The 23,971-nt window shown below is 56.9% G+C and overlaps 3 protein-coding genes and 1 non-coding gene across 4 annotated transcripts; 2 read left to right on the top strand and 2 right to left on the bottom strand.

Annotated features, from left to right (window-relative positions):
* Window positions 1-684: 684 nt before the first annotated feature.
* Window positions 685-5,249, bottom strand: TRUB2 (TruB pseudouridine synthase family member 2). Its single transcript, XM_059828881.1, has 8 exons — window positions 5,153-5,249; window positions 4,918-5,046; window positions 4,744-4,818; window positions 4,111-4,172; window positions 3,708-3,789; window positions 3,026-3,098; window positions 2,434-2,570; window positions 685-1,662 (listed from the first exon to the last, which is right to left on the bottom strand). The coding sequence occupies exons 1-8, from the start codon at window positions 5,247-5,249 to the stop codon at window positions 1,373-1,375; spliced, it is 945 nt and encodes a 314-aa protein (XP_059684864.1). The 3' UTR covers window positions 685-1,372.
* A 76-nt stretch (window positions 5,250-5,325) lies between these two features.
* On the top strand, window positions 5,326-10,748 carry COQ4 (coenzyme Q4). The gene is made up of 7 exons (XM_059829008.1): window positions 5,326-5,402; window positions 5,538-5,725; window positions 6,273-6,369; window positions 8,058-8,160; window positions 8,502-8,631; window positions 9,513-9,606; window positions 10,235-10,748. Exons 1-7 carry the CDS (start codon window positions 5,326-5,328, stop codon window positions 10,395-10,397), a joined length of 852 nt encoding a protein of 283 aa, XP_059684991.1. The 3' UTR covers window positions 10,398-10,748.
* Window positions 10,749-13,034: 2,286 nt separating this feature from the next.
* TRNAR-UCU (transfer RNA arginine (anticodon UCU)) lies at window positions 13,035-13,124 on the bottom strand. Its single transcript is given in 2 exon segments — window positions 13,035-13,070; window positions 13,088-13,124. It is a non-coding gene; the product is annotated as a tRNA-Arg (tRNA).
* A 221-nt stretch (window positions 13,125-13,345) lies between these two features.
* Window positions 13,346-22,192, top strand: SLC27A4 (solute carrier family 27 member 4). The gene is made up of 13 exons (XM_059828812.1): window positions 13,346-13,368; window positions 16,030-16,196; window positions 16,867-17,261; window positions 17,955-18,113; window positions 18,485-18,554; window positions 18,664-18,755; window positions 19,285-19,394; window positions 19,822-20,031; window positions 20,280-20,406; window positions 20,581-20,718; window positions 20,880-21,044; window positions 21,505-21,651; window positions 21,911-22,192. Exons 2-13 carry the CDS (start codon window positions 16,036-16,038, stop codon window positions 22,066-22,068), a joined length of 1,932 nt encoding a protein of 643 aa, XP_059684795.1. The 5' UTR covers window positions 13,346-13,368; window positions 16,030-16,035; the 3' UTR covers window positions 22,069-22,192.
* Window positions 22,193-23,971: the final 1,779 nt, after the last annotated feature.

Here is a 23,971-nt window from a genome sequence, read left to right as displayed (position 1 = left end):
TGACCCCAGCCCCTTGTCCACAGCGGATGAACGCACACAGAACCCACCAGCTGAGGTAAGAGCAAACTGCCCTTGGAGAGTCCCTGCGGCTCTGCAGCTGGCAGGATAACGTGCCACGTGGTGGCAGCTCCGCTCTGCTGTTCTGGCTGCTCTGTGCAGAGCGGGGGAAATCCAGAACAACCGAAAGATTCCAGGGTCTGAGTTAATGACTCCTGGGTGCTTCAGGACAGGACTGGACTCTGCCACTTCATCGTGGCCCCTCTTACTGGTTCTCCCAGAGTTACTTCTTGTTCCTTAAAGGCTATGAACTGGAGGATGAAGTAAGCTGGCCTTTGTCCAAATCCAGAAGAGGAATAGAACAAATTTATTCTGCTGCTTTCTGTAAGTGAATCTCCAAACTTGCTAGCTAAGTATATAGCTGGAAAAATATCGAGTGCAATAATGGTAAGTGTAACTTCAGATTTTTAATTTAAATTTAGAAAATGTATTTCTACTAAGTCAGACCCAGCTATAATGAGCTAACAGAGAACAAATGGTATTACAGAGCTCTTTCACTGAAGGGCAGTACATGCTGTCTGCACGGAGCTGCTGCAGAGCAGGGTACCACAGAGCCCTGAGCACCCCTGGTTCCTCAGACAAAAAAAAAAAGCAAAAACAAAAAGCAGCACGGTCTTTTTTTTTTTTAATGAGTCAATGTACTCACAGATGAGTACTGAGCAAGAACCAGCCTCTTCCCCTTCAGATCGCTTTCAGTTTTATTTCTTGTGTATGATGTTGTACATCAGTCCCTATTACAAGCCACTTCCCTCATCACACACGCCTGCTCTGGATATAACCATTTCCTTGCATTGCTTTGTGTAAGCTGTGATTTCTCCTGCACATTCCTCTTTTAGTCTGATTTTGAGCTCTCATGTGTCTGAAAGCAGGGCTAATGGAAAGAAAATACTCTAGGACAACAGAGGGAAAATAAAATTCATATAGTATAGTAGATAAGTTATGCTGCTAGTTGCAAGGAACAAACAAATCTGTGCAGTCAAGGGAATACAGCTCTGTAAGACGCTGTATTTCCTGCTGCTAAACAATTTGGGGATGGGTTTTTATATCCCTTAGCAACCTAATGTTCCCGAAGTCAACAGGAATTTTGGCACAGCTAACTCCTGTTAATGAACTGTTTGCGATACTGTAAGAAAAAAAAAAAAATGGACAGCCTGTCACTGAAAAAAATGCCTCTCTGATTAAAGTAATCTCAAGAAAAGGGTGGAAGTGAACCGCAATTAACCTCTTTCCTTCTGCTGTCCATCATGCTGTCAGCATGTAGCTGCGTTATTGCGCTACAGAGATTGCTTGTGGATGTTCCCTCTGTAGCACACACTCAGCTGTCTGCAGCGTGGGCCATCTCTGCATCCATCTTATGAAAAAGACTTTTATCCTGATGGCCTAGTGTTTTCTCTAACTCTGTTTTCACTTTAAGCTGACAGTCCCAAATTGCATTCTGTATACTCTGCAGGTTCCACTGGGTTCTCAGGAGAGCATCATCCAGTGTAAAAACACCATCGCGTATTCTTCGCACTTGTGTGCACACGGCAGATGATTTCAGCTCCAGACCAATCTCATGAACTATTTTTCGGAGGTACTGCTGAGTCTCATGCAAGCAATGGATTTCTAGAAGGACATAGAGATTCTGTCAGAAGAAGCGAAGTGTTGATGCAAATTCAGGCCTTGTCTGTGAATCCAGACACCACTCACAGTTATGCTGAAAGAACCGGTTTGGTAGAAAAGACTATTTAAGATACAGCACAGATGGATTATGATTTTCTGGAATACTGCAGGGTGTCCTAGCCCCTCCCAAAGTGAACGTTTTAGAAAACAAACCCATAGATACAGGAGAGTAATGTAGAAATTTAGGTATTTCAAAGGGGTTAAGAAAAGGTACCTTTTTAATAAGACAAATAATTAGACTGGTTGTGGGAAAGCAAACTACAGTTTAAAAAAAACCCAAACACAACAACCCAGCCACACTGAACTGCATTACACTGAAACACTGGGATAAGGAAGAATTTTGCCCCGTAGATAGTCACTATGCAAATTTTCTTGCTTCAGTCTTAGATCTGGAACTGGCAGGGAAAAACCTGTGAGCTAGGTGCACAGCTGCCTTGATTTACTGTAGCAGCTTCAGTACTGTGAGGGTGCAGATCTTGCTCTACCAAAATATCCTTCCACCACACTAAAGAGTTCATCTAACAAGGAGATGCCTTTGTGACTTTGGAAACTACAAATCATTAAATTTTTTGCAGGGATTACCAGTTACAAGTTGATACGAAGTTCCCACCAACTCATTTTGCATTAAATCACAAGTAAGAAATGTGAAGTTTACCAACTTATTTGCCATAATAGATACTCAGACTTCCCCAGTAATTTTTGTACCAGTCCTACCTAGCTGGAATTCTGGAAGTGCAAACTGGAGGCATCGGATTGCTGTGATTATCGGAGGGCTTTTTCCCATGGGGCGAATCAACCCTTTGACAGCCAGCTCATATGCCTCTTGTGTTTTCATATCAATGTTAGAATGCCTGGAAAAAGAAAAAAAAGCAGCAGAGCAGATACTTAGTACTTCTCATCAATGGGATTCAAAATATCTCCACCCCCAAGAACACAGAGCTGCAATTTTCATTCTTAAAGCTGCCTGTGTGTTGAGTCTTTGCATACATTTTAATGTTATATATACTGTCAGTAGCGTAGCACAGTTTGGGAGGGAGGTACTTGGTCATGTCTACAAGATATTTTTGTTGGTCCTAATGTTGCTGATAGGTCCTAAAATAGCTGGAGATTTCAGGATACAAGGAGGATGCTTAACTGCAACCTCTCACCAGAGTACAGGGCACTCAGAGTAACTTATCTCTGTTCCTGCCTAGCACTCCAACCTTTAAAGACTTCGATTATGGCAAACAAAATCATTGCATTTGTTTTAAAGGGCAGCAAATGGCAGTCAGATCAGGTCAGCTGCTTTTCCCCATTGGATACATACATCAGCAGGGCCTTATGATTTGTTCCTTGAATGACAGCGAGAATCCGTTCCAGCTTCTCCCTTGTGATATGATCTGCAAATATTAAGGTAGAAACAAAGTCTCAATGATCCATCCAGAAACTGGAAAGAGACAGCAGTCTGAAATGTGCCATCAGGGTATCACTGTCCCTTTGGCAGGCAGTCACATCGAAATGGGCTGATGAGAACCACCGAGAGGTGGCTTTAGCAGAGTCGCTTCTGTACCGTGGTAACGCACAGAGCAGCACAGCACTGGACTACAAAGGGAAGAAACATTTTGCTTATTTGATTTCAGGATGTTGGCTCCAGTTTCTCTTATTGGGTGTTTGAAGAGTTTCATTCAATCAAAGCTTCTAACTCCTATCTCTAGGTATGATTTACAGAGAGATCTGGGTCCTACCCAATCCAGCAGCAACCACTGTGACCAGGACTCATACTGGCTTTCGATATAATGTGATTGTATTTAGAACAGGGGGACTACGACATCAGGATTGCATGTGGGCTGCATGTAAAAATAATGACTAGAAAGCATCTAAGGCGTCCCTTTTATCATTGTGCAATTGACCTGGTTAAATGCTTTACAGTTAGCATGCTGCTTTTTTGGTGTTCTGTTTCTGTTTGTTTTTTTAAAAAAAAAAACCAACACATTAGTTCAGTTTCTTACCAAACGTTGTCTTCTCTACTAGCTTCCCTGTGTCTGAGAAGTCATCAGTGGCTTTACCAAACAGCCCACCGACAGTGTAAACCTTGAAGAAAGGCAAAGAGTGCAATTTATCAAAGAACTACTCCAAGCAATTGAGTAGCAATACTCTGCCGTGCAGCTGCTAAGAAGTGCGGGCTATGATGATGTGGCACAAAAAGACAGCAGCATCCTCTGCTCATACGGCCATGTGTGGATGCTCACATGAAGGATGAAATTCTGGACCCTGAAAAGCTCTCAAAAGCGTTGGTGGGTTTGAGACTCAAAAGCAGAATCACTGCCACGAGGCCAGTCCGGGGCACCGGGGCAGGAATCAAGTGTGAGGTTGCGCTCAGATGCTCCGAGGCCCATCAGAGCCATCACCTACCTTGGTCAGGTGGCAGTTGTACAGATCAGTGAGCAGCTTGTTCCCGTGGCCTATGCCAAGTACTGAAACACAGAAGACAGGGAACCCGTTACTCAACCACACGGGAAGTTACTGACGTGCGTTCACGCAGTGCTGCATGCTCACACTTTTTTTCCCCCCTGGACAGGGCCACATCTCCTTAGAAGTCAAGTCTGAGGAGCGGTGCAATTAGACCCCCAAATTATTGCCTGTCGTTAAAACTGTAAGGCTGTAACTAGGGCTCCTGGATTTCCCCAGAACCTTCCACCTGGGTACCTCTGGACAACAGCTTAGCAATGCCAGCTGCAGTGAAGCCAATTCAACTGATGGAGCGGAGACGGGGGGTTACGTGGCAGCTCACTGACGGTGTCACGGAGCCGGAGCTCCGTGTCTCACAGCAAAGCCCTGTGTGCTGGGGGTACGGGGTCGCTCCCCTCTCCTGGCATTGCCAGCGTCTTGTTGGATCGTTTCTTCTGCGTTTTAGCATCTGTAACTCCCAGCGGGTTGTGAGACTCGGGGGCTACAGCTGTGTAATGGTTCACCGCCTCTTCCCCACGCGGAAACCCATCACCTCGCAGCCGGCGGGACGCGGTGCCGCTCCGGGATGAGACCCACCGAAGACTCCCGAGGCCTTCACGTCCAGCCGGTGACCCGCTCCGATCTTCAGCCGCCTGAACCGCGGGCCTCGGACTGCAACGGAGACAGCGTCGGGGCCGGTCCGCTGCGCCCGCCCGCGGCTCCGCCACCCCCCCGCCACCCCCCAGGCCGAGGCCCCGCGGCGGCCCTTACCGAGGGGGTGGTCGGCCAGCACCGGCACCCTCGCGGCCACCAGCCCCGTGGCCCCGCCGTCGCCCCCGGCCGGGGCCGGCAGGAAGCGGACGTGCTGCCGCGGGGCGCGCCCCGGCGCCGCGTTCAGCTCTGCAAGAGAAGCGGGGGGCGGTCAGGGGCGGTCGGCAGCCCCCCCCCCCTCCCCCAACCGGGGAAGGGGGGGCCCGGTCCCGCCGCCGGCCCCCGCCGCGCTCACCGCGCAGCAGCCGCGTCTCCACCGCCTCACGGACGCGGCCCCACGCCACCCCCGACGGCTTGTAGACGGCGAAGAGCCCGCCCGGCACCGCCGCCATGCCGCGCTCCCCGCCCCGCTCCGCTCCGCTCCGCTCCGCCCCGCCGGGCGCTTCCGGGGCAGGCGGCGGCGGGGGGATGCTGCTGCTGCTGCTGCGGCGGGCGGTGCGGGCGGGGGTCCCGCTGCTGCGGGCGGGTCCCGGTTCCCCAGGCAAGTGCCGTCCTCCCCGCCCTGTCCCCGGCCCCCGCGGGCAGCCCCAAGGGCGTCCGGGCGGTGCCCGCCCCGTCCCCGTGCCCCGCGGGGGGGGACTCGCCGGGCCGGTTCCTCACCCCCTGCTCCCCGCAGGCAGAGCCGCTCTGAGCCACAGCGAGCCGCGGGCCCGGGATGGAGGCAGCGGAGAGGAGGAGGAGGAGGAGGAGGAGGAGGAGGAAGGGTGCTACCAGCTGTACCCCGGGCACATCCCCACCAGCCCGCTGCAGAAAGCGCTGCTGGCTGCAGGCTCGGCCGTTATGGCTCTCTATGACCCCTACAGACACGGTAAGCCGAGCGGGGGCGGGGCTTGTCCCACCCCGGGTCTTTATTAACGTCCAGCAAATCCTGCTCCGTGTCTCCTGGGAGTTTCTCAGGGGACTTTATTTCTTCCCCCGTTGGGTGAGGCATTTTGTCATGGGGCAAGCGCAGGGCGGAGACCTGGCCTGGGGCAGGAGGCTATGGAAGAGAGGGGGTGAGGAACCCCAAACAGCCCCCGGGGATCTCCTCCTGACCCCCTATGATGCCCCCCAGCCCCATCTCATTCCTCCTTGGTCCCCCAGGCCTCACGTCTCCTCCTACGTCCCTCCCTAGGGGTGACACCGGGGCAGAGCATCCCCGAGGGTGACACCGGGGCAGAGCATCCCCGAGGGTGACACCAGGGCAGAGCAGCCCCGAGGCTGAAGATCGGTGGTTCGTGGGGTCCCTGCTTTGCCGCAGGCTTCCTGCCTGCTCCTGGCCAAGGGGTTCATTGCCCCATTTCCTCACCTGCCAACCGAGGACAGCTGGGTGTTGCAGAAACCACTCTCGGGTCATTCTGTGGTCTCTCTTTCAGACATGGTGGCAGTCCTCGGGGAGACCACAGGCTGCCTTGCCCTGCCCAACCTGCGAGACAAGATGAAACACCACCCTGAAGGTTACCGCATCCTCCAGTGCGTCCCTCCACATCCCTCCCTCCCTTGTTGCCTGGTTTGTGGTGGGGAGGGAGACGCAAGGCCAAGCACGTTCCTTGGGCCCGGTGAAGGGACAGCCCAGCACTCCCCGGCTTGAAAGCAGCACAGGCGTTTTGTTAGCTCTAATCAGCCAGGTTGTTTATTTTACTTTATTTTTAACGATCACAAGTCTAAGGGCAAGAGCACAGCAGCCGCTGGGCCCAGCCCTATTTCAGGCGCTGCTGTCTGTCTGTTCTGCTTCGCTGCTGGAACTGGCAGGTGCCAACGCAAGGAGATGCAGCAGCAGGCGCAGGGGAGAAATCCATGGACGTGGATGCTGAGCAGTGATGAAAACCACCACATCCATGGATTTCTCCCTTGCGCCTGCTGCTGCATTTCCTTGCTTTCGAAACTTAATCTCTGCTGATCTGCCTCCTCCTTAGAAACCTCCGTGTTTTCTTTCCCGATGCCCGTGGCATCTCCCCAAGCTGTGAAATGAGGCCACTTCTCTTGTCTTCCTTGTTAAGACTTGATCAGTTTTGCTTGCGTGTCTGCAGGGACTTGTCGAGCGCAGCAAGGCTGAGGACCAGGAGGGACTTCATGAGTCTGTCATTAACCAAGATCTTACTGCTTATTTGCCTGCCTTCTCCCTGCTCCTTGTTACATGCCACGCCTGCCACTTGTGCATCATTCGGGTTGTACCATGAAGGGGCTGGGGAAAAGCTGCTTTTTGCTGTATGTTTGTGCAGAGCGGCCTGATCCTGGCTCCAGACGCTCACCTGGCAAAGCACATGGAGCACGAGGATGGGGCTGAGCCCCCGAGGAACTGCCCAGGGAGAGGGGACAGCAAAGGCACAGAGGGCTGGGGAGAGACATCCCCACCTGCACCTTCTCCTGTGGTATCGCAGGGATTTGCAGTGGTTCAATTTGTGGACACAAGTTGTTTTTTTAATCCTCCAAGCTGCTGAGGTCCCTTTGACACCAAATACACAAGGCAGCGTCTGCAGCCAGGGTAAAGCTGGTGTGACTCCTGCTTATCTCCCTGGCACCTCCACTCCAAGAGCTGAGCCGCTCCTGGGTCCACTGCAGGGCTTTTATCATGGGACAATTTATCCTGTGCATGGAAATAGAAGGGCTTTTGTTTAGTTCCAGGGCTGTGGGGCACCTGTTTGCCAACAACCTGGAGAGGAGACCTTTCCATGCATGGCTGCCACGTGGCTGGTGGTGAAAGCCTGAGCAGGAGAGAAATTAAACCTGTGTTTAGAACAAATCCCCTCCCCTCTGTACGATTGTTCCTTTGAAGCTCTGGCTGCTTTGCAGGGACGCTAAAGAGCTCTGCCTCCCCAGGGCTGGCTGTTGCTGGGTGCTGTGCCTGGCCAGCAGCCCACACAGCAGCATTTTAGTGCAGAGGACAACAGTGTTTTTCCAACCAGAGTTTTACAGAGGCGCAAGATGAGAGCTCTTTTATTGCCAAGGCTTCAGGTAGATCCTTTAAGCGATTTGTGTCCCAGCCTCAGCAACAGAAATTTGGACGGTGCTGTCCCTGCAGTGAGCAGTCAGGATCCATGAAAGGAAAACGCCCAGGAAGGGCAGAGGCAGGCGATGGGAGTTTCCAGGGGCTCCTTTTCTCCAGGACCCCCTGCTGTGGGTTTCACTGGGAGACCGACTGACCTGTGTTTCACTTTCAGGGAACGGCCTCGCATCCGTCTCTCCACCCTGGACATGGCCAGGCTGCGGGGGCTGCCGGATGGCTCGCTGGGCCGAGAGTACGTTCGGTTCTTGGAGGACAATGTGAGTCTGGGATTTCACAGGGTGTGAACAGCTGTAGTTGATCCCTGTGCCGGGAGCACGGATGTGCTTTAGAGGGAGATTGGAGCTGTGGAGCAACTTGTGGGGAACCCTCCGGGAGTGAGAGAGAGTCAGGACGGGAGGAAATGCTGGGTGTTGGACGATGGATTTGTCACCAGTGCTGTGCAGTCTTTGGTTTTCGTCTATGTAAATGATACTGACTCCCACCATTGGGGGCTGGGAGATGTGCTGGTGGAGGGGGCCACATATTTCTGTTCGTTAAAGAATGAGACCAGAAACTTAAGGTTTGGAAGGGGCTGAGTTGGATCTCTTTGAATTTGCAGAAGGTTTCTCCGGACACCCGGATGCCGCCCAAGTTTGTTGATGATGAAGAGCTGGCGTATGTGATCCAGCGGTACCGAGAAGTCCACGACCTGATGCACACCCTCCTGGGCATGCCAACCAACATGCTAGGTGAGCAGCAGTGGGCTCAGAGGGCTGCGCTGCCAAACCACACTGATGGTGCTTGGCCACCTCTCCCAGGAACAGAGCAGGCTGGGCCGGTCGGACAGTCCCCAGCCTGGGGAGGTGTGCGGGGAGGTTTGCATCGTCACTGTCCTGCATCGCTGGCTCTGTAGTGACCGAGAGCCTGCGGGACGTCACCTTTCCCCTGCTGGGAGATGCTCTGCCCGAGCCCTGGGTGCAGGCAGCTGCTGGGCGGGTGGGAGGGTGTTTGCTGCCTTGCAGGTAGGGTGGCACGGAGGGAGGATTGTTTCGCAAGCTCGGAGTGAAGGCAGAAGTGGGGGATTCCTGGTTGCTCCTTATCTGCGTGTCCCCGTGTCCTTTGCCCGCATTTTGCGTCTGACTCAATAGCAAGTTGCAAGTCAAGCCTTGCTGGGGAGCCTGTGGGAACCGGCATGTCAGGTCTCCCAGCAGGCTTTGGCTGAGACTTGGCGGCATTTGTAAAAGGTCTGTCCCGTGCTGAGAGATGGGGAGAGCTGCGTGGGGTATCAGCCTTCGGCAACTGCGTTGCTAAAGATCTGCAGGGACCCAGCCTGCCCAGGAGGTGTTTCCCAAGCTCGTGGGACATCGACTGTGGGGTGCTGCTCCCGCAAGGGCCCCGGGCCATCCCTCTCGGGTGGGTGGTGCACGACAAGGTTCATCCTGGCACGGGATGAAGCCATGGCCAGACTTGGGAAGCATTCCCAAGTCCTGCTGCGGAGGCGGAGGGGACAGGTGTGTAGCCGTCCTTGGGAAGGGGCAGATTGTGCAGCCTGTGTTGCGAGACCGCGTGGCCCTGGCTAGCCCTCGACCTGGGCGCCCTGCCCGCTTATGGCCTCCCTGCTCCCTCCCAGGCGAGGTCGTGGTGAAGTGGTTCGAAGCCATCCAGACGGGGCTGCCCATGTGTGTCCTGGGAGCAGCGTTCGGCCCCATCCGTCTCAGTGCACGGTAGGTGCCAGCGCCGGCCGATGAGGAGGGAGTCTCTGCCCTGGGGACGCGCCAACCTGGGTGATGCTTTCCAGTGTCCTCTGGGGATGAAGAGGCGACACTGCTAGTTTGCAGGGGGGAGTCAGTCAGGGATCCCTCATGTGAACCGTCTGCTCTGTCCCCACGGCCCAGGGAGGTGGTGACAGCGGGAGGCATGGCTTTGCCTGGTCACTGAAGCAGAACCTGATGCTTCATCTGCTTCCAGCACCGAATCTCGTGTGCCAGGCAGGAGGAGCAATGCCCAGGCCTGGCTGCCTTTGGCTGGGCACTTGTCGACGACCAGCAGGACCTTAACCACACTGACGGCTGTTCCCTGCCCCAGCACATCTGTTTTGGTGGCCCAGCACAGTTTGGCGATGGCAGAACCTGAGTTTGGTCTGGGGTTTGCTGCTGACTGTAACCTTCCTGGCACACTGTCCTCTTCTGTGCCTCAGTTTCCCCTGTGAGTTAAGCAGGAGGGATGTTAGAAGGGTGGAGGGGTACATAGGACACATGAGTTTGGCATCCGCCTGCAAGGGGGACTTGGAGAATGAAATCAGAAACAAAACATGGAAATCAAAACTGTCACCTCCTGTATCATTTGTTGCAGAAAGCTGCAGGTCCTGGCCACCGAGCTGGTTCCCTGGGCGATTCGGAGCGGGCGCAACGCCAGCTGTATCCTGAACATCTACTATGAGCAGCGCTGGGAGCAGCCAGTGGAGTCTCTGCGGGAGGAGATCGGCATCTTCCCTCCCCCGGCCGTTCGAGTATGAGAGCTCAAGTACAGGGAGGGGACAGGGGTTCCCCGTTGGCAGACAGCAGCCATCCCCTGCCGTGCTCCATCTCCTCCTGCCCGGGAGCACAGCGTGGCTCTGCTACCAGCCGCCACGGACCCTGGGGCTGAGTTTTCTCCTGCCAAGAGCTGGTACTCTCCTGTTGGTAGAGGCCAGGTGGCACCTCCCTGTGCCATGACAAAACTTGACCCTTTTTGCTGTTTGTGATTCGGTGGAGGGACCACAGGTCCCACCCTGCCTTTGCCAGCTGGGTGTGGCTGCTGGCTCCAGTATTGATTCTCCGAAATGCTGGGATGGGGAGGGAGCAGAGCTGGTGTACAACACACCGAAGCAGACTTGGCATTCTGCAGCTCTTGGGCTGTATAGGTAAATCCTTCCTCCCACCCTTCCAGGGAAGATCAAGGCTTAAAGTCTTGGGGCTGCCCCGGACTGGAGCTAAATCAGTGATTTACAGAGCAGCCCAGGGGCAGGTTTGGTGTGTGCAACAGTGAAATCCCATCTTGTACTGGTGCCTAACTGGTCTCCTGGTGGGTCATATGGGATGTGCCTCATGCCTTGGAGACCGGGCGGTACATGATTGCATGCCCATGGGAACAGGCAGGGAAGTACCTCTGGATATTATCCTGGCTGGATTGCCTGTCTGAGAGCTGATCCCAGGCTGCTGTGTCTCCCTGTAGTCCCTCCCCATCAAAAATGCTGAAATCCACGTGATTGTGCTGGGTTTTCAATAGGAATCGTTCCCTCCTTGGGCAATGAAATGATGGGATCGGGAATAAGGGGCTGAATCCTGGGAGCACAGAAGCGGCAGTTGCTTGCGCTGCATCTGGGAGCTGATCGCTGCCTGGGTTAATTAAACAGGGCTCCAGACTGCCAGTGGCTGGAGAGCGGAGCTGTCGGATGCGAGGGCAGAGCGCCACGGGGCTGGGGGCTCTTTGTACGTGTGGGTTTGCTGTTGAAATTCCTTCTTGCTTAATAAAATCCATGGTGGAGCTTGTGGTTCATTACCCCTCTCCTTCTGCCCCATCTCCCCTTCTGAGGGGGAGAGCTGATGTGAAACCCCATTCCTTTTCAGCTCTGGCAGGGTCTGCTGTTCTTTGTCTGCAGTGGTAGGTGATGGGAGGGCACGCGTGTGGCCGCACATCCCTGGGGACCGGGGCACAAAGCGGGCTGCAGAGCTGCATTTTTCCAGCTGGGATTTTGGGGATGCTGGGCTGTTGAGTGGCTCATTGCAGTGGTTGTTGCAGAAAGGCCCGGACAGGGGCTGATCAGGGTGTGGAGCAGGAGGGGGGCAAGGCTGGGGGCTTCCTAACGCAATCCTGGTTCCCAGGGGAGGGAGGGGGTGCTCTGACTGGGGTCCTTTGGTTGCAGCGAGGTGACATGGCATTGCCCCGCTGTGAGCATCTCTGGCCCCATCCCGGTCTCCCGTGGGATGCTGGAGCAGACGGGCAGGAACAGGGGCTGACAGTGCGACGAGGGGTCTGCGTTGCTCCATCCCAGTAGGCTGAGCAGTGGCAAAGCTCTTGGGGTTTGGGCTACATTTAAGAGCAGACACCAGGAGAGAGGGACTGGCTTCCTTCCTGCACTCCCTGACTCCCCGTTTTCAATTTCTCCCTCCATCCCCCCCCCTACCAGCCAGACTTCGGGTTTTTCTCCAAAACCAGGCTTGTGTCTCCCCTTGGCCTCCAGAATCGTTTCAAGCAGATAGTAAAGGATATAATATAAATACATCCTTCAGTAAAACACACAGGGTGGGGGTTGTCCTATTCCACTGGTCAAGATGAAAGAAGCATATGGCCCAAAAATGACCCGGAAATGTGCTTTTCTGCATCGGAAACGTGTTGGAGGTTTGGGGCGGTTAAACCGAAGGGAAGCAAGGATTCGCTGCTTCCAGAAGCCGTGAACAGCAGTCAAGGAAATGCGGGAAATGATGGTAATGAGAGAGAGTTTTGCTGCACTTCGGGTTATCTAGCGTGGCCGTGCAGTGCTCGGGCTGCCGGCAGTGGTTGTGCCGCCTTCGTGCAGCCGCGTGTTGCTTGGTGGGCTGCTGCCAGCGCCACAGAAATGGCACGTAGTGTAATTTTAAACTGCATCTGCTCAGCCGGATCACTTAACGGCCACTGCGGCTCCTGTTCGCCACGGCTGTCGCTTGCCAAGACTGCGAGAAGGAAGGCAGCGGCGGCAGAGGGGAGCGGGCAGGTCAGACACAAGCCATGCAAAAATGCATTTTTTAGGGGGACATGTTCACTGCGGACAAGCGGCAGCGCCGCCACCGCCACCAGCCGTGCCCGTGCTGCTGGGGCCGTTTCGGGGGTGCGATAACGGTGACTGCCGAAGGAGTGATGCTGCTGCGGAACTGCAGACGGACCCGCTGGGATGGATGCACCTCCTTTAATCCCCGGCGAGGGCCGAGTCCCGGTGCTCCTCTCCCCGCGTGGGTCTGTCCCCGGGACCCGGGCCGCGCCTGGTCCCGCCCCGAAAACGGGGCTCACCCCACCGGCGTCCGCCGAGGGCAGCCGGGCTCCTGCGCGGCGGCAGCGGCCGGGGGTGGCTGTTCCCCCCCGGCCCGTTGCGGTCGCGGAACCCCGGGAGCGATCGCCGCGCCCCGGCGGCAAAATGCGACTCTGGTGGGACTCGAACCCACAACCTTTGAATGACTCCCGTCACCACGCTAGAAGTCCAATGCGCTATCCATTGCGCCACAGAGCCCTCGCTCTGCCCCGCCGCCCTCACCGCCTCTTCCCGCCGCGCCGCCCCGCGCCCCGCCCCGCCCCGAGCCCCGCCGTTGCCCGGGACCGCACCCGCCGCCGCGGGGCCGGACCGGTGGCGCCGGGCGGGACTACAACTCCCGGCGGGCCGCGCTGCGCGCCCCGCCCCGTGCCGCAGCGGCGGGCGGGCCCCGCTCCCGCTCCCGGTGCAGGTGGCCGGGCCGCAGCGGACGCGCCGGAGCCCGGTAAGAGCGCGGCATCGTCCTCCCCCTCCGTGACCTCCCGGCGCCGCTCTGCCCCGCCGCGGCGGCCACGCTGCCTCCCTGCGGGCGGCCGGGCGGGGCCGCCGCGGCCCACGGTCTCCTCGTGAGGCACCGCGGCCCTGCGGGCGGTACCGGGGTCCCTCAGCCTCCCGGTCTCTTCATGAAGCACCGCGGGCGGAACCGGGGCCCCTCAGCCCCACGCTCTCCTCAGGAGGCGCCGCGGGCCTCCTCCTCAGCGGGCTGCGGGGCTCCCCCCGCGGATACCGGCTCTCCCCGGGCGGTTCCCGGGCCTGGTCGGGGTTAGGGGAGGAGGGTCCCGGCTGCAGCCCCGGTGTGAGGCCCTCGTGAGCCTTCCGGGGTCCTTCTACCCCCTCAGATGGGGCTGGGGCTGCGCTGCTCGTCCTCCCTGCCGGGGGTGCGCCCGCCGGCCCCCGGGAAGGACGGGGAGGGAGAAATGGGGGGACTCCGTTTCGCCCTCCCTGTCCTTCCCCGGGGCCGGCGGGCGCATCCCCGTCACCCTGCCCAGGGCCGGGGGGGGGAGAGGTGCCTCCCCAGCTGCTCATGCTGGAGAGATGCTCTGGGCATCTGCCAGCCCCAGGCGCCTGACCGTTAGTGTTGGGGCGCCTTGGAGCCCCGTCACCCGCCTGTTGTCCCCCCCGCGACCTGCTCCCCAGGCCGGTCCCTCTCCCCAGCTCTCCTTGGTCTCTGTGCCCCTGGGTGATGGATCCCTGCGGTTTGCCTTCGTGCCCGCTGGCTGTGGAGCTATAGGCAGGTCTTAATTTTCTCTGTGCTGATGCAGCTAGACAAGACCTGAATCCTTAACGGCAGGGCTGGAGGTCTCTGGCAGTAGTGCACCGGTTATCTCTCAGTAATCTCTCACCGGTTATCTCTCACCGGTTATCTCTGGGCAGGAGGCACTGGGCATGCGGGTGTGAGGCAGAGATCAGAGATGTGAGCAGAAGATAACAGGGGCCTGTCTGGGCCCGTGTTGCCTTCAAGTGGGAGATTACGCACCTTGCTGCCCACACAGAGTGTGCCTCCCCCACCGCCAGCTCTCCGTGTCTGTCTGTCTGATGTGAGCGTGTAACGAAGGGCCCAGGTCTTGGCTGAGGCATAGTAGTTTGACGGTGATCTAAGAGTTGCCCTGTTTAACTGCGGAGAGAGGCTCCTAGGCAAAAATGCAGCAGGTCCTGCCCTGCTGAAAGGCTGAGGGACTGTGTTGTGGCACCTCAGGCCTGGGAGGTGTTTGGTGGAGAGAGCTCAGAGGCTGCTGGCACGAGCGGGGATCTCTGGGTAGGGGCTGCAGACAGCGGGATGTCCCCAGGCCCCCACCCCGGAGCAGCATCCTGAGCTCTGGTGCATCCCTGCCTGCTGCCGGTGGCACGGCTCGGAGGTGAGACAGCCTGCGTGACAGACCAGGGCACAGTGACCACGTGGCGCTGCCTTGGCTCCCACCCTGCCAGCATCTCGTACCAAATCCACAGAAGCTCCCCGAACCTGGGGGAACTGCATGGAGCAGAGGGAGACCCACAAGCGTGGCTTCTGGCCCCGCCGGCTCTGGCAGAGCCCACTCAGGGCTGCCAGCTTTGGAGCAGTGAATCCACCTTCAAGAGGGAAAGGGAAATGACATGAGAGTTTCCTTCCTCTTTGGCCTGTGTCCATGCCAGGAAGGACCAGTTTTATCTAGGAGCCTTCAAGCTGCAAGGGTCACATTGCTGTCACTTTAACTCTGCCCAATGCTATCACCCAAAAAGAGCCCTTGCTAGATCGCAGTCTCCTGCGAGTCTCAGAGCCACATCTGGGGTGTGTTTGGGATGGGGACAGAGGTGCTGGTTTTGGGGGATAAGTACTAGAGACTGAGTCACTGTCCACAAGGCATGGGGCAGGGGTCTGGGCGCTCCTGGCAGCAGTGACAGCCCTTGTTGTGCTCACTCCAGCTTGGCCAGGGCATGCCTGCGCTGGCCTCATCCACGACCTGCTCTGGCAGCGTCTCCAGCAGAGTCAGGCCAGGAAACTGTCCACTGACACGAGGGTTTGCAAACACGAGCAGAGCTCAAAGGACTGAGTTTCCTGTCCCTGTTCCTGTCTGAGCTGTGTTGGGGACTGTGTGAAGCTGCACTCTCCCACCAGCCATGCTGGCTGTCCCGGAGCCAGGCATGCAGGAGAGCTGGTGCTGGGGGACAGGGAGACCTGGGTTATGGGGACAGAGGGATCCTTGAGGTAGGGAGGAATTTGGAGCTGGGCTTTTTCAGGCTGGAGGTGAGGGGCTGAGCCAGCCCTGCCGTGACTCCGCTCCCGCATCCGTGAAGTGATTTTTATCCTGCATTTCATGCTGCTGGGGCGCGGCCGTGCCCCTGGCTGGTGTGTAGGATGTGGCTCCCCAGGTGGGAATGGCTGGGCTCTCAGCTGGCACTAAGCAGTGCTGTGCTGGCGGCTTAATTGGAGGCCATCTCCAAGGTCCGGTGAAGTTACATCTGTGGGAACTCTGGGCTGCTGGGTTATGTCCTCGCTGCCAGGAGGAGTGGTGACTCAGGGACCTCATCCAGGAAATTGGGGGCTGCTAACGCATCCCCTGCCCATGGGTTCATTATCACTGAGTCCAGAGTGCGTGGGTTGATGGCCGTGGTGTCTCTCTCTCTACAGGCCACGATGCTGCGTCTGGCTGCTTTTGCAGCGCTGCTGCTGTTCTTCAGGGTCAGTCTGGAGCTGTCCTGGGCCCAGGCCATCCCCGCTCTCTTCATCTTCTACCTGGGATCCGGCGGATGGGACTTCTTCCTCATATTCATCAAGACAATACGAAGGGACGTCACGTAGGTGTCCTGGCTGGGATGGCCTGACCATCCACCCTTCCCCTGGCCCACTGCTCTGCACTGGTGTATGTGTGAGCGCAGCCCTCAGATCCTTGCACAGCCCTGGGTTTCTGCTGACACCCAGCCCGGCTGGAAGGAGATCTCCCTCTGCCGTGCTCAGGTGGCTCCAAACTCTTGGGCAAAGTTTTCACAGGAAAGATAGATTTCAGCTGAGCTTGGAAGTCTAGTGACTGTCCTTGTACTTCACCCTGTCTCTAAAGCTGCTGGTGTGTCACCAGGCGCCTGTGCAGGGTCAGTTCTGAGTTGGTACCAGGCTGTGCGAGCTCCTGGCAGGATTTGTGGGAAGGGAGCAGTGGCACCTCTTGGAGAGCACCTGAGGCTCAAAGATGCCCCTTTGATCGGGGAAATCCCTGTCTGCAGCCTTCCAAAACACATCTGTCCCTGACCTCCATCAGTTCCTGGCTATAAGCATATTTGCAAAGGACCTCTGCCTATGTCCACACGGCTCAGGGGAGCACCCAGAGCTGCTGCTGACCTAGAGCAGGGCCTGGAGCAGTGCTGGGCTATTGCAGCTCCTAGTATGGTCCTCATGCTGTGCTGGCTTTGCTGGAGGAAGTGGTTTTGCAGGGATCACTAAGCAGCTGCCCTTTTGCTCCCCTTCTTTTGGCAGCACGGGGCTGGTCCTGTTGCGGGTGAAGTGGCAGGTATGGAGGCACGTGAGGGAGAAGAACACAATTGCCAAGATCTTCCAGAAGACCGCGAGCAAGTATCCAGAGAAGACGGCACTTATCTTCCAAGGCACGGGCGAGAGCTGGACCTTCCGGCAGCTGGATGAATACTCCAACCGGGTGGCCAATTTTTTCTACGGCCAAGGCTTCCGCTCTGGTGACGTGGTGGCTCTTTTCATGGAATCCCGCAATCAGTACGTGGGGCTGTGGCTCGGCTTGGCCAAGATTGGGGTGGAGACTGCCCTCGTGAATTCCCACCTGCGCATGGAGGCCTTGCTGCACTGCATCACCATCTCCAACTCCAAGGCTGTGGTTTTTGGGGTGGAGATGATGGAAGGTGAGGGGCACACAGATGTGTCAGGGGTGCTCTGAACTTGGGGGGGGGCGTGTCAATGGATTTAGTGCTCCTTTCCTGCCCACCACAGAGCAGGGATCTGGAAGAGAGTGGACAGTTGGAATTAGATCTGCTTTTTTTTTCTTGTTGGTCCCTTTGGCCACTGGGCAGGATCTGGAGCTGGGCAGGATCTGGAGTTCAGTGCTGTCTGGCTCCCAAGCAGGCCAGCCTGGGTGTAAGGATCCTTCCTTGTGCCTCTCGAGTCCATTCCCTGCATGGAGCCCTGGGTCGGGCTGGGCCTGTCCCGCTGCATGGGACGAGCCTCCCCTTGCTTTCCGTGGCTGTTGGCCACATCCCTCCAGCACCTTGGCTCCAGCTCCTCATGTGTTTCAGCCCACGCCTCTGAGGATGATGGTGTCAACAGACCTCTTGGCACCAAAGAGGTTTTGGCTGGGGAGAGTTGGAGAACAGGATCTTCTAGTCCCTGAAGAGGCCTGGGCTGTGGCCCCAGCATGTGTTAATCATGGGAGCGACATCCGCCTGGGATGGTTGTCAGCCCTTTGGGGACTCTGCTGAGCACAGCAAGGATACTGCTAGCTGGGGCAGTGTCTTCCTGAGACTGTCTGGGAGGGCAGGGGGTCTCTGTGCTGTAACCACCCTGCAGTCTTTCTCCATCTCCCCTCTGTACTTTCTCAGCAATGCAGGAAGTGCAGCCCTCCCTGGAGAAATCTATCCATCTCTTCTGGTCCGGAGAAGGAAGCCCTGAGTCTGTGCTTCCTGGTGCGAAACACCTGGACCCCCTCCTGCAGACAGCCCAGCGGCACCAGCCAACTCCCCCTGATAAGGGCTTTCTTGGTATGTGGTCAGCTCTTGGAGGCCAAACTCGTGGTGGTGTTTTTGTGAATCAGCCGGTTACAACACTGGCAAGAACGTCTGCTCAGGATGCCGATAGCAGATGTCTGCAGCAGGGCCTGGGGTGGTTGGGATGGGTATTACTCTGGTGTCTGAAGCCCAGCCCTGTGTGGAACAGTACCCTGTTGTGCTCTCCATGTGTCCAATAGACCTGATCTGCCCAGGGTGAACCCAGCATGTTCTTGGTGCTGTCACATAACAAAGTTCTGGCTCAACTGGCATGAGCAGAGAGTGTAAATTTTATTTGTCCCCCTCTCCTGGTCCAGCCACCTCCTAGATTGGGTACGTGACCTTGTCTCCTCATTGCTCTCCAGATAAACTCTTCTACATCTACACCTCTGGCACAACGGGGCTGCCCAAGGCTGCCATTGTAGTGAACTGCCGGTAAGGCTGTGGGCAGGGGCTTGGGGGAGGACGGCACTGAGCTCAGCCCTGTCCTAGCACAGCACCTCTGGCCCTGCTACTGACATGTCCCTTCACCGTCCTGCCCCAGGTACTTCCGCATGTCCAGCTTAGTATTTTACGGTTTTCGCATGAGGCCCGACGATGTGATGTACGACTGCCTCCCGCTCTACCACGCTGCAGGTAACGTCTGCCGTACGGAGCCCTGCATGCCGAGACTGTCTGTTCCCCTCAGCCAAGCCCAGGGCTCAGGCTGGAGACTGGTGCAGCAGCGATCCCCATGTTGAGGAGGAGCTGGCTGCTGCTGGCCGTGTCTGACCGAGGCTTTCTGCTTTATCCCTGGGAGCCAAGAACTGATCTGGCTGACCTTTGGAGTAGGGAGTGGGGGGGGGTGTTATCCCAGCTCCTAGCCTGGATTTGGAATAGCTGCACCTTATTGCTGGTCTATGTGGGAAGTCAGGGGGAAGGGGAAGCGGTGCCCACCTGGCTGGCTGAGACGTGCTGGGATGTCTAGGTGCAAAGCACTGCCCCAGGTCTCGCTGCCATGCATCTGCTTCCCGGTGCCTGTGGTCCTGGGGACTTTGGCTAGGTGAACACCCGTCTGCGGTGAGCCAGTGTGTGGCCTCCACCTTGCCCTGCCAGGCCTCTCCCTGAGTGGGCTGGGCTGGAGGTGGCTTGGGGACTGAGGGCTCCCCTGGCTGCCTCTCCACAGGGAACATCGTGGGGCTCGGACAGTGCCTGCTGCAGGGCATGACGATTGTCATCCGCAAGAAGTTCTCGGCCTCGCACTTTTGGGAGGACTGCGTGAAATACAACTGCACGGTGAGGCCGTGAAGCAATGGGCCAGCCGGACTGGGGAGTGGAGCCTGGGGATCTTTGCCGTGCTGGGGAGAGCCCAGCCGCTGGAAGAGGGGAAGGTCTGGACCGGTTCTGTCTGTCCATCCCAAACCACCTTCCAAGGTGGTGGGGCTGTGTCCTTCCCACTTGGGGTGATAACTCCATGTGTCCAAACCCTTCCCATGCTCCAGCATTAACCAGGAGATCTCGGATAGGTTTCACAGACTGGAGGAGTGGGTTAGCCGGGGAGGGACAGGCACTGGACAAGCTAGCAGGACTCCTGGGTTTTACCACAGCCTCTTTAGGGGACTTTGGGCATGTTGTGCCATCCCTACCTGCCCTGAAGAAACACCAAACACCCCAGGGCCTGGCGGAGGGGTCCTAGTGAGTCTTTACTCTCCATCCCTCCCAGATTGTGCAGTACATTGGGGAGATCTGCCGCTACCTGCTGAACCAGCCGTACCAGGAGGTGGAGCGGCAGCACCGGGTGCGCATGGCGCTGGGCAACGGGCTGCGTGCCTCCATCTGGCGGGAATTCATGGCCCGCTTCGGCATCGCCCAGGTGGCCGAGTTCTATGGGGCCACCGAGTGCAACTGCAGCCTGGGAAACTTCGACAACAATGTAAGGCCCCACCACCCTCCCTGTGTCCCAGAGGGTGCCTGCTGGCCTGGGCAGGGTTGGAAACCCAGACAGGCTGTTTGCTCCTGGTTTCTTGCTCCAAGAGGCTTGGCGTGGGTTGCCATCTGCCTGGAGGGGTTTTGGTTGTTGTGCAGTGCCAGCTCTCTGGTATGCTGGATGTGCGTGGGCAGCAGGCTCGGGGTGGGAGAGATGTCTCTGCTACCCATGGCTCTGAGGTCTTTCTGCCCTAGGTTGGGTCGTGTGGCTTCAACAGCAGGATCCTACCAGGTGTGTACCCCATCGGCTTAGTGCGCGTGGACGAAGACACCATGGAGCTGATCCGGGGGCCAGATGGTGTCTGTATCCGCTGCAAACCAGGTGAGGTTTTGAGATAAGTCTCCTCAGCCCTGTGCAAATCTTCCTGATGTACTTCAAGATAATTTACCTAGGTTTGAGTCTGCTCAATTAAACCCCACCAACCCCATTAGACACCCTTTTTCCTTGGGTGCAGGTGGTTGCTTCTCCCCTTCATCCCCTCTTTTCTCCCTGCAGGGGAGCCGGGGCAGCTGGTGGGCCGCATTGTCAAGAGCAACCCCTTGCAGCACTTTGACGGCTACCTGAATCAGTCAGCAACCAACAAGAAAATCGCCAAGGATGTGTTTACAAAAGGGGACGCTGCCTATCTCACAGGTGAGGCAAGCAGGGCGTTTCTGTCTGCTGAGAGCAGAGGAGAAGGGTAGCTGGGTGGGTGTGGGGCTGTCCCAGGCTAGTAGTACTGCCCTGAGATGCTCCAGGGTTGCTCCTAGCCCCTCTGTCACTTCATTTTTTGCCTATTCCTCACTTTTCTGTAGGGGATGTCCTAGTGATGGACAAATATGGCTACATGTACTTCCGGGACCGCACCGGGGACACGTTCCGCTGGAAGGGGGAGAATGTCTCCACCACAGAGGTGGAGGGGACGCTGAGCCGCATCCTCAACCTGACGGACGTGGTGGTTTACGGGGTGGAGATCCCAGGTAGCTGAGAGGGGAGAGGACGACTGGAGGCAGGCGGGCCTCTGGCACTTGAATGTGAAGGTGTCCTGCACGTCCAGATTGATGTGTCTTTTTGCAAGAGGTTGGACCGAGGGTCCCCATGGGCGAGCTGGGAAGAGTCCACTGGGGATATGCCTAGCATGAACCAGAGGGTTCCCTCCCTCTCTCAAGCTTTGGTGTGATTCTGGCTAGTTTGGAAGGACTCTGTGTCCTTTCTGGACAGGCTGCAAGTACCTCCTCTGGGAGGACGTGACCGTGACCGCAGGGTGTCGCTGGTAGCCTTAGCCGCAGGGTAGTGACACAGCCAGTGACACAGCTGGACGCACCATTGCTTCGGTACAAAGCGGGATGTGTGCTGGAGACCTTGCTGGTGCGAGGCAGAGGGAGATGATGCTATAGGGTCAGTGTGTCTGAGTGCTCTCCCTTCTTCCCTGCCTCTTAGGGATTGAAGGGAAGGCAGGAATGGCAGCTATCGCCGACCCGGAGAACTCCTGTGACCTGGAAGGCTTTGCCAGCGAGCTGAAAAAGGCTCTGCCGCTGTACGCGCGGCCCGTCTTCCTGCGGTTCCTGCACGAAGTCTCCAAGACAAGTGAGCTGCAGCATGCATGCTCACACTGGGCATGGAGCTGGGAGGGGGAAACCTGGTTATGGAGGCCGATCTGTGGTAGGGTCAGGATGGAGCCCCTCTGCCCCATAGAGCCCCTCTGCCCCATAGAGCCCCTAGCCAGTTCCTCAGGGGGTTTGGAGGTGTGGGGGTGCAAAGCTGGGTCTGGGACAGCACAGGGGTGGTGGGGATGGGAGCATGTGCAACCAGTGACCCCTCATTCCTCCTTTTCTCCCCACTCCAGGCACTTACAAGTTCCAGAAGATGGAGCTGCGGAAGCAGGGCTTTGATCCTGCGCTGGTGAAGGACAGGTTGTACTTCCTGGACTCCAGGCAAGGCCGCTACCTGCCGCTGGACCAGGCAGCGTTCAGCAGGATCCAGTTGGGAGAGCAGAAGCTGTAACCGGTGGGATTCAAGCAAGGCACCTCCCCAAATCCTGCTGGGGAGAGGAGGGCAAGGCAGGCGCTGGGGAAGAAAAGGTTCAAGGAGCACTAGAGATTTTCTTTGACGAGTTTTACAGATAATGGTTTGGGGGGAACACAGCGGGGCCGAGGGGAGGGGGATGGTTACATACCAAAGCATAGAATCATTATGGCTTTATTTTCTACTTGGTACAGCAGTGGTGGTCCTGTGCCACGGGAGGGGCAGGGCCCCGGCCAGTTGAGGAGGGGTGGGGTGCCTCTGCCATTCCACTTTGCTTTTCCTGCCTTTCCCTCCCTTTTCCTGCCTGCAGCAACCCTTCCTTGTGAAGGCCATGAAGGGACCAGTGCTGGGCTCTTTCCCCACTCCTCCACCAAGCAGCCAGCTCCTCCTTGGCACAGGGCCCCCGCTGGCAGAGGGAAGCTGGGTGCCAGGCACAACCCCTGCCCCCTGCGTGGCCCCGCTGGTGTGTTTCTGCTGTGAATCAGGGGAGCAGGGTAGTGCTGGGCTCGGGAGAGGGACAGGGATGCGTTTCTGCCATGCCTTGCTCTCTCCTGGGGATGACATTTCTATTTTTCACAATCACACGCACATTATATTATATTATATATATATTATACATGCTTTTTTTTTCCCAATCTTAATTTATTGTCTGTACTTTTGAATGTGTCCCGGGTTTGTGCAGTAGGTGGAGGAGCAGCCCAGGCCTGTCCTCTCTTGGAGAGCTCTTTTCTCTCACAGGGACACTCATCTGGGACTGATTCTCCTCTTCCAGCGTGGGTGCAGCCGTATATGTCCTTGTGGCCTTGCTCCATGGTAAAGGACATGAGCGAACCCTGCTATTTTGTGGACACTTCTCTGGGTCTCTTACTTTCACCTTTCGTGGATGCAGCCTTGTTTCGTGCACCTTCTTCCTTGCAGAAAGCAGGTGGGAGAGTGGGAATGAAGGGCCTGGTTTGCCTTTGCTTAGACGTACTCAGCACCACGGAGCAGCTCTCGGGGCTTTCCTGCTACGATGTCTGTGCCCTGAATGCAGGAGGCAACTCGCCTAAGGGAGAGAAGGTCCTCCGGAGGGTGGTCTCTGTGAGAGCCTGACTTCACAAGCTCTGCATCCCGTCCTGCAAGAGCCCTCCCTGTCTCTACCACAGGAGATGGGCCCCGAACTGAAATGTCCATGTTAAACACCTGACTTGCGCTATGTGAATTCCCTGCGTTGTGTCTGATGTGAAACATCCTTAGCAGCGATGTCCAATTCCAGTCCTCGGAGACCATGCAGAAACATCTGTTCCAGAGAAAACTCTGGGTTGGGGTTTATTCTTCTTTTTTTTTCTTTTTTTTATGATTCATTTTTATGCTTTTAGCAGGGTTACTCCTTAAAATGACATCTGTCTTTTGTGAGGGCAAGGTATGTCTGCTCTTCTAGCTGTGCTTCCACACCAACGTACTTGCCTGCCCCAGTCTGTCCTGTCCTCACGATTAAATGCGAGTATGGGCTACGCTGGAGTTTCCTACCTCTTCCTTGCATAGTCCTGCTCTGTGTGGGGAGGTGGGGGACTGTGCCGGTTTGGGAACTGGGAAGTGCCACTCCAGAGCATGACCTCCGTGTGCGGACTGCAGCTCATCTCAGAGGAGGAGGGGGGAAGCAAGCCCCTTGCCACTGGGTTTGATGACTGTGTGAAAACAACCTACTGATGAGACACCCGGCCAGACCCCTCCACTGACTCCCCACTCCCGCTTTGTCCTGGTCCTGTTCTCAGCATTGCCGTCCCAGTTGGTCCTGGCTCAGTTCTCCCTGTTTACCCTGGCACATCTGGTTCTTCCGCCCCTCTTCTGTTCCCTCTTTCTTGCTGCTGCTTCTCTCCATGTTGGGCCATGCTTAACCTTC

This window comes from Gavia stellata, chromosome 24 (assembly GCF_030936135.1).
Source record: "Gavia stellata isolate bGavSte3 chromosome 24, bGavSte3.hap2, whole genome shotgun sequence".
In the NCBI taxonomy this organism is placed as follows: domain Eukaryota; kingdom Metazoa; phylum Chordata; class Aves; order Gaviiformes; family Gaviidae; genus Gavia; species Gavia stellata.
Note: the sequence above shows the minus strand (reverse complement) of the source record. Positions and strands in the feature narration are given on the sequence as shown.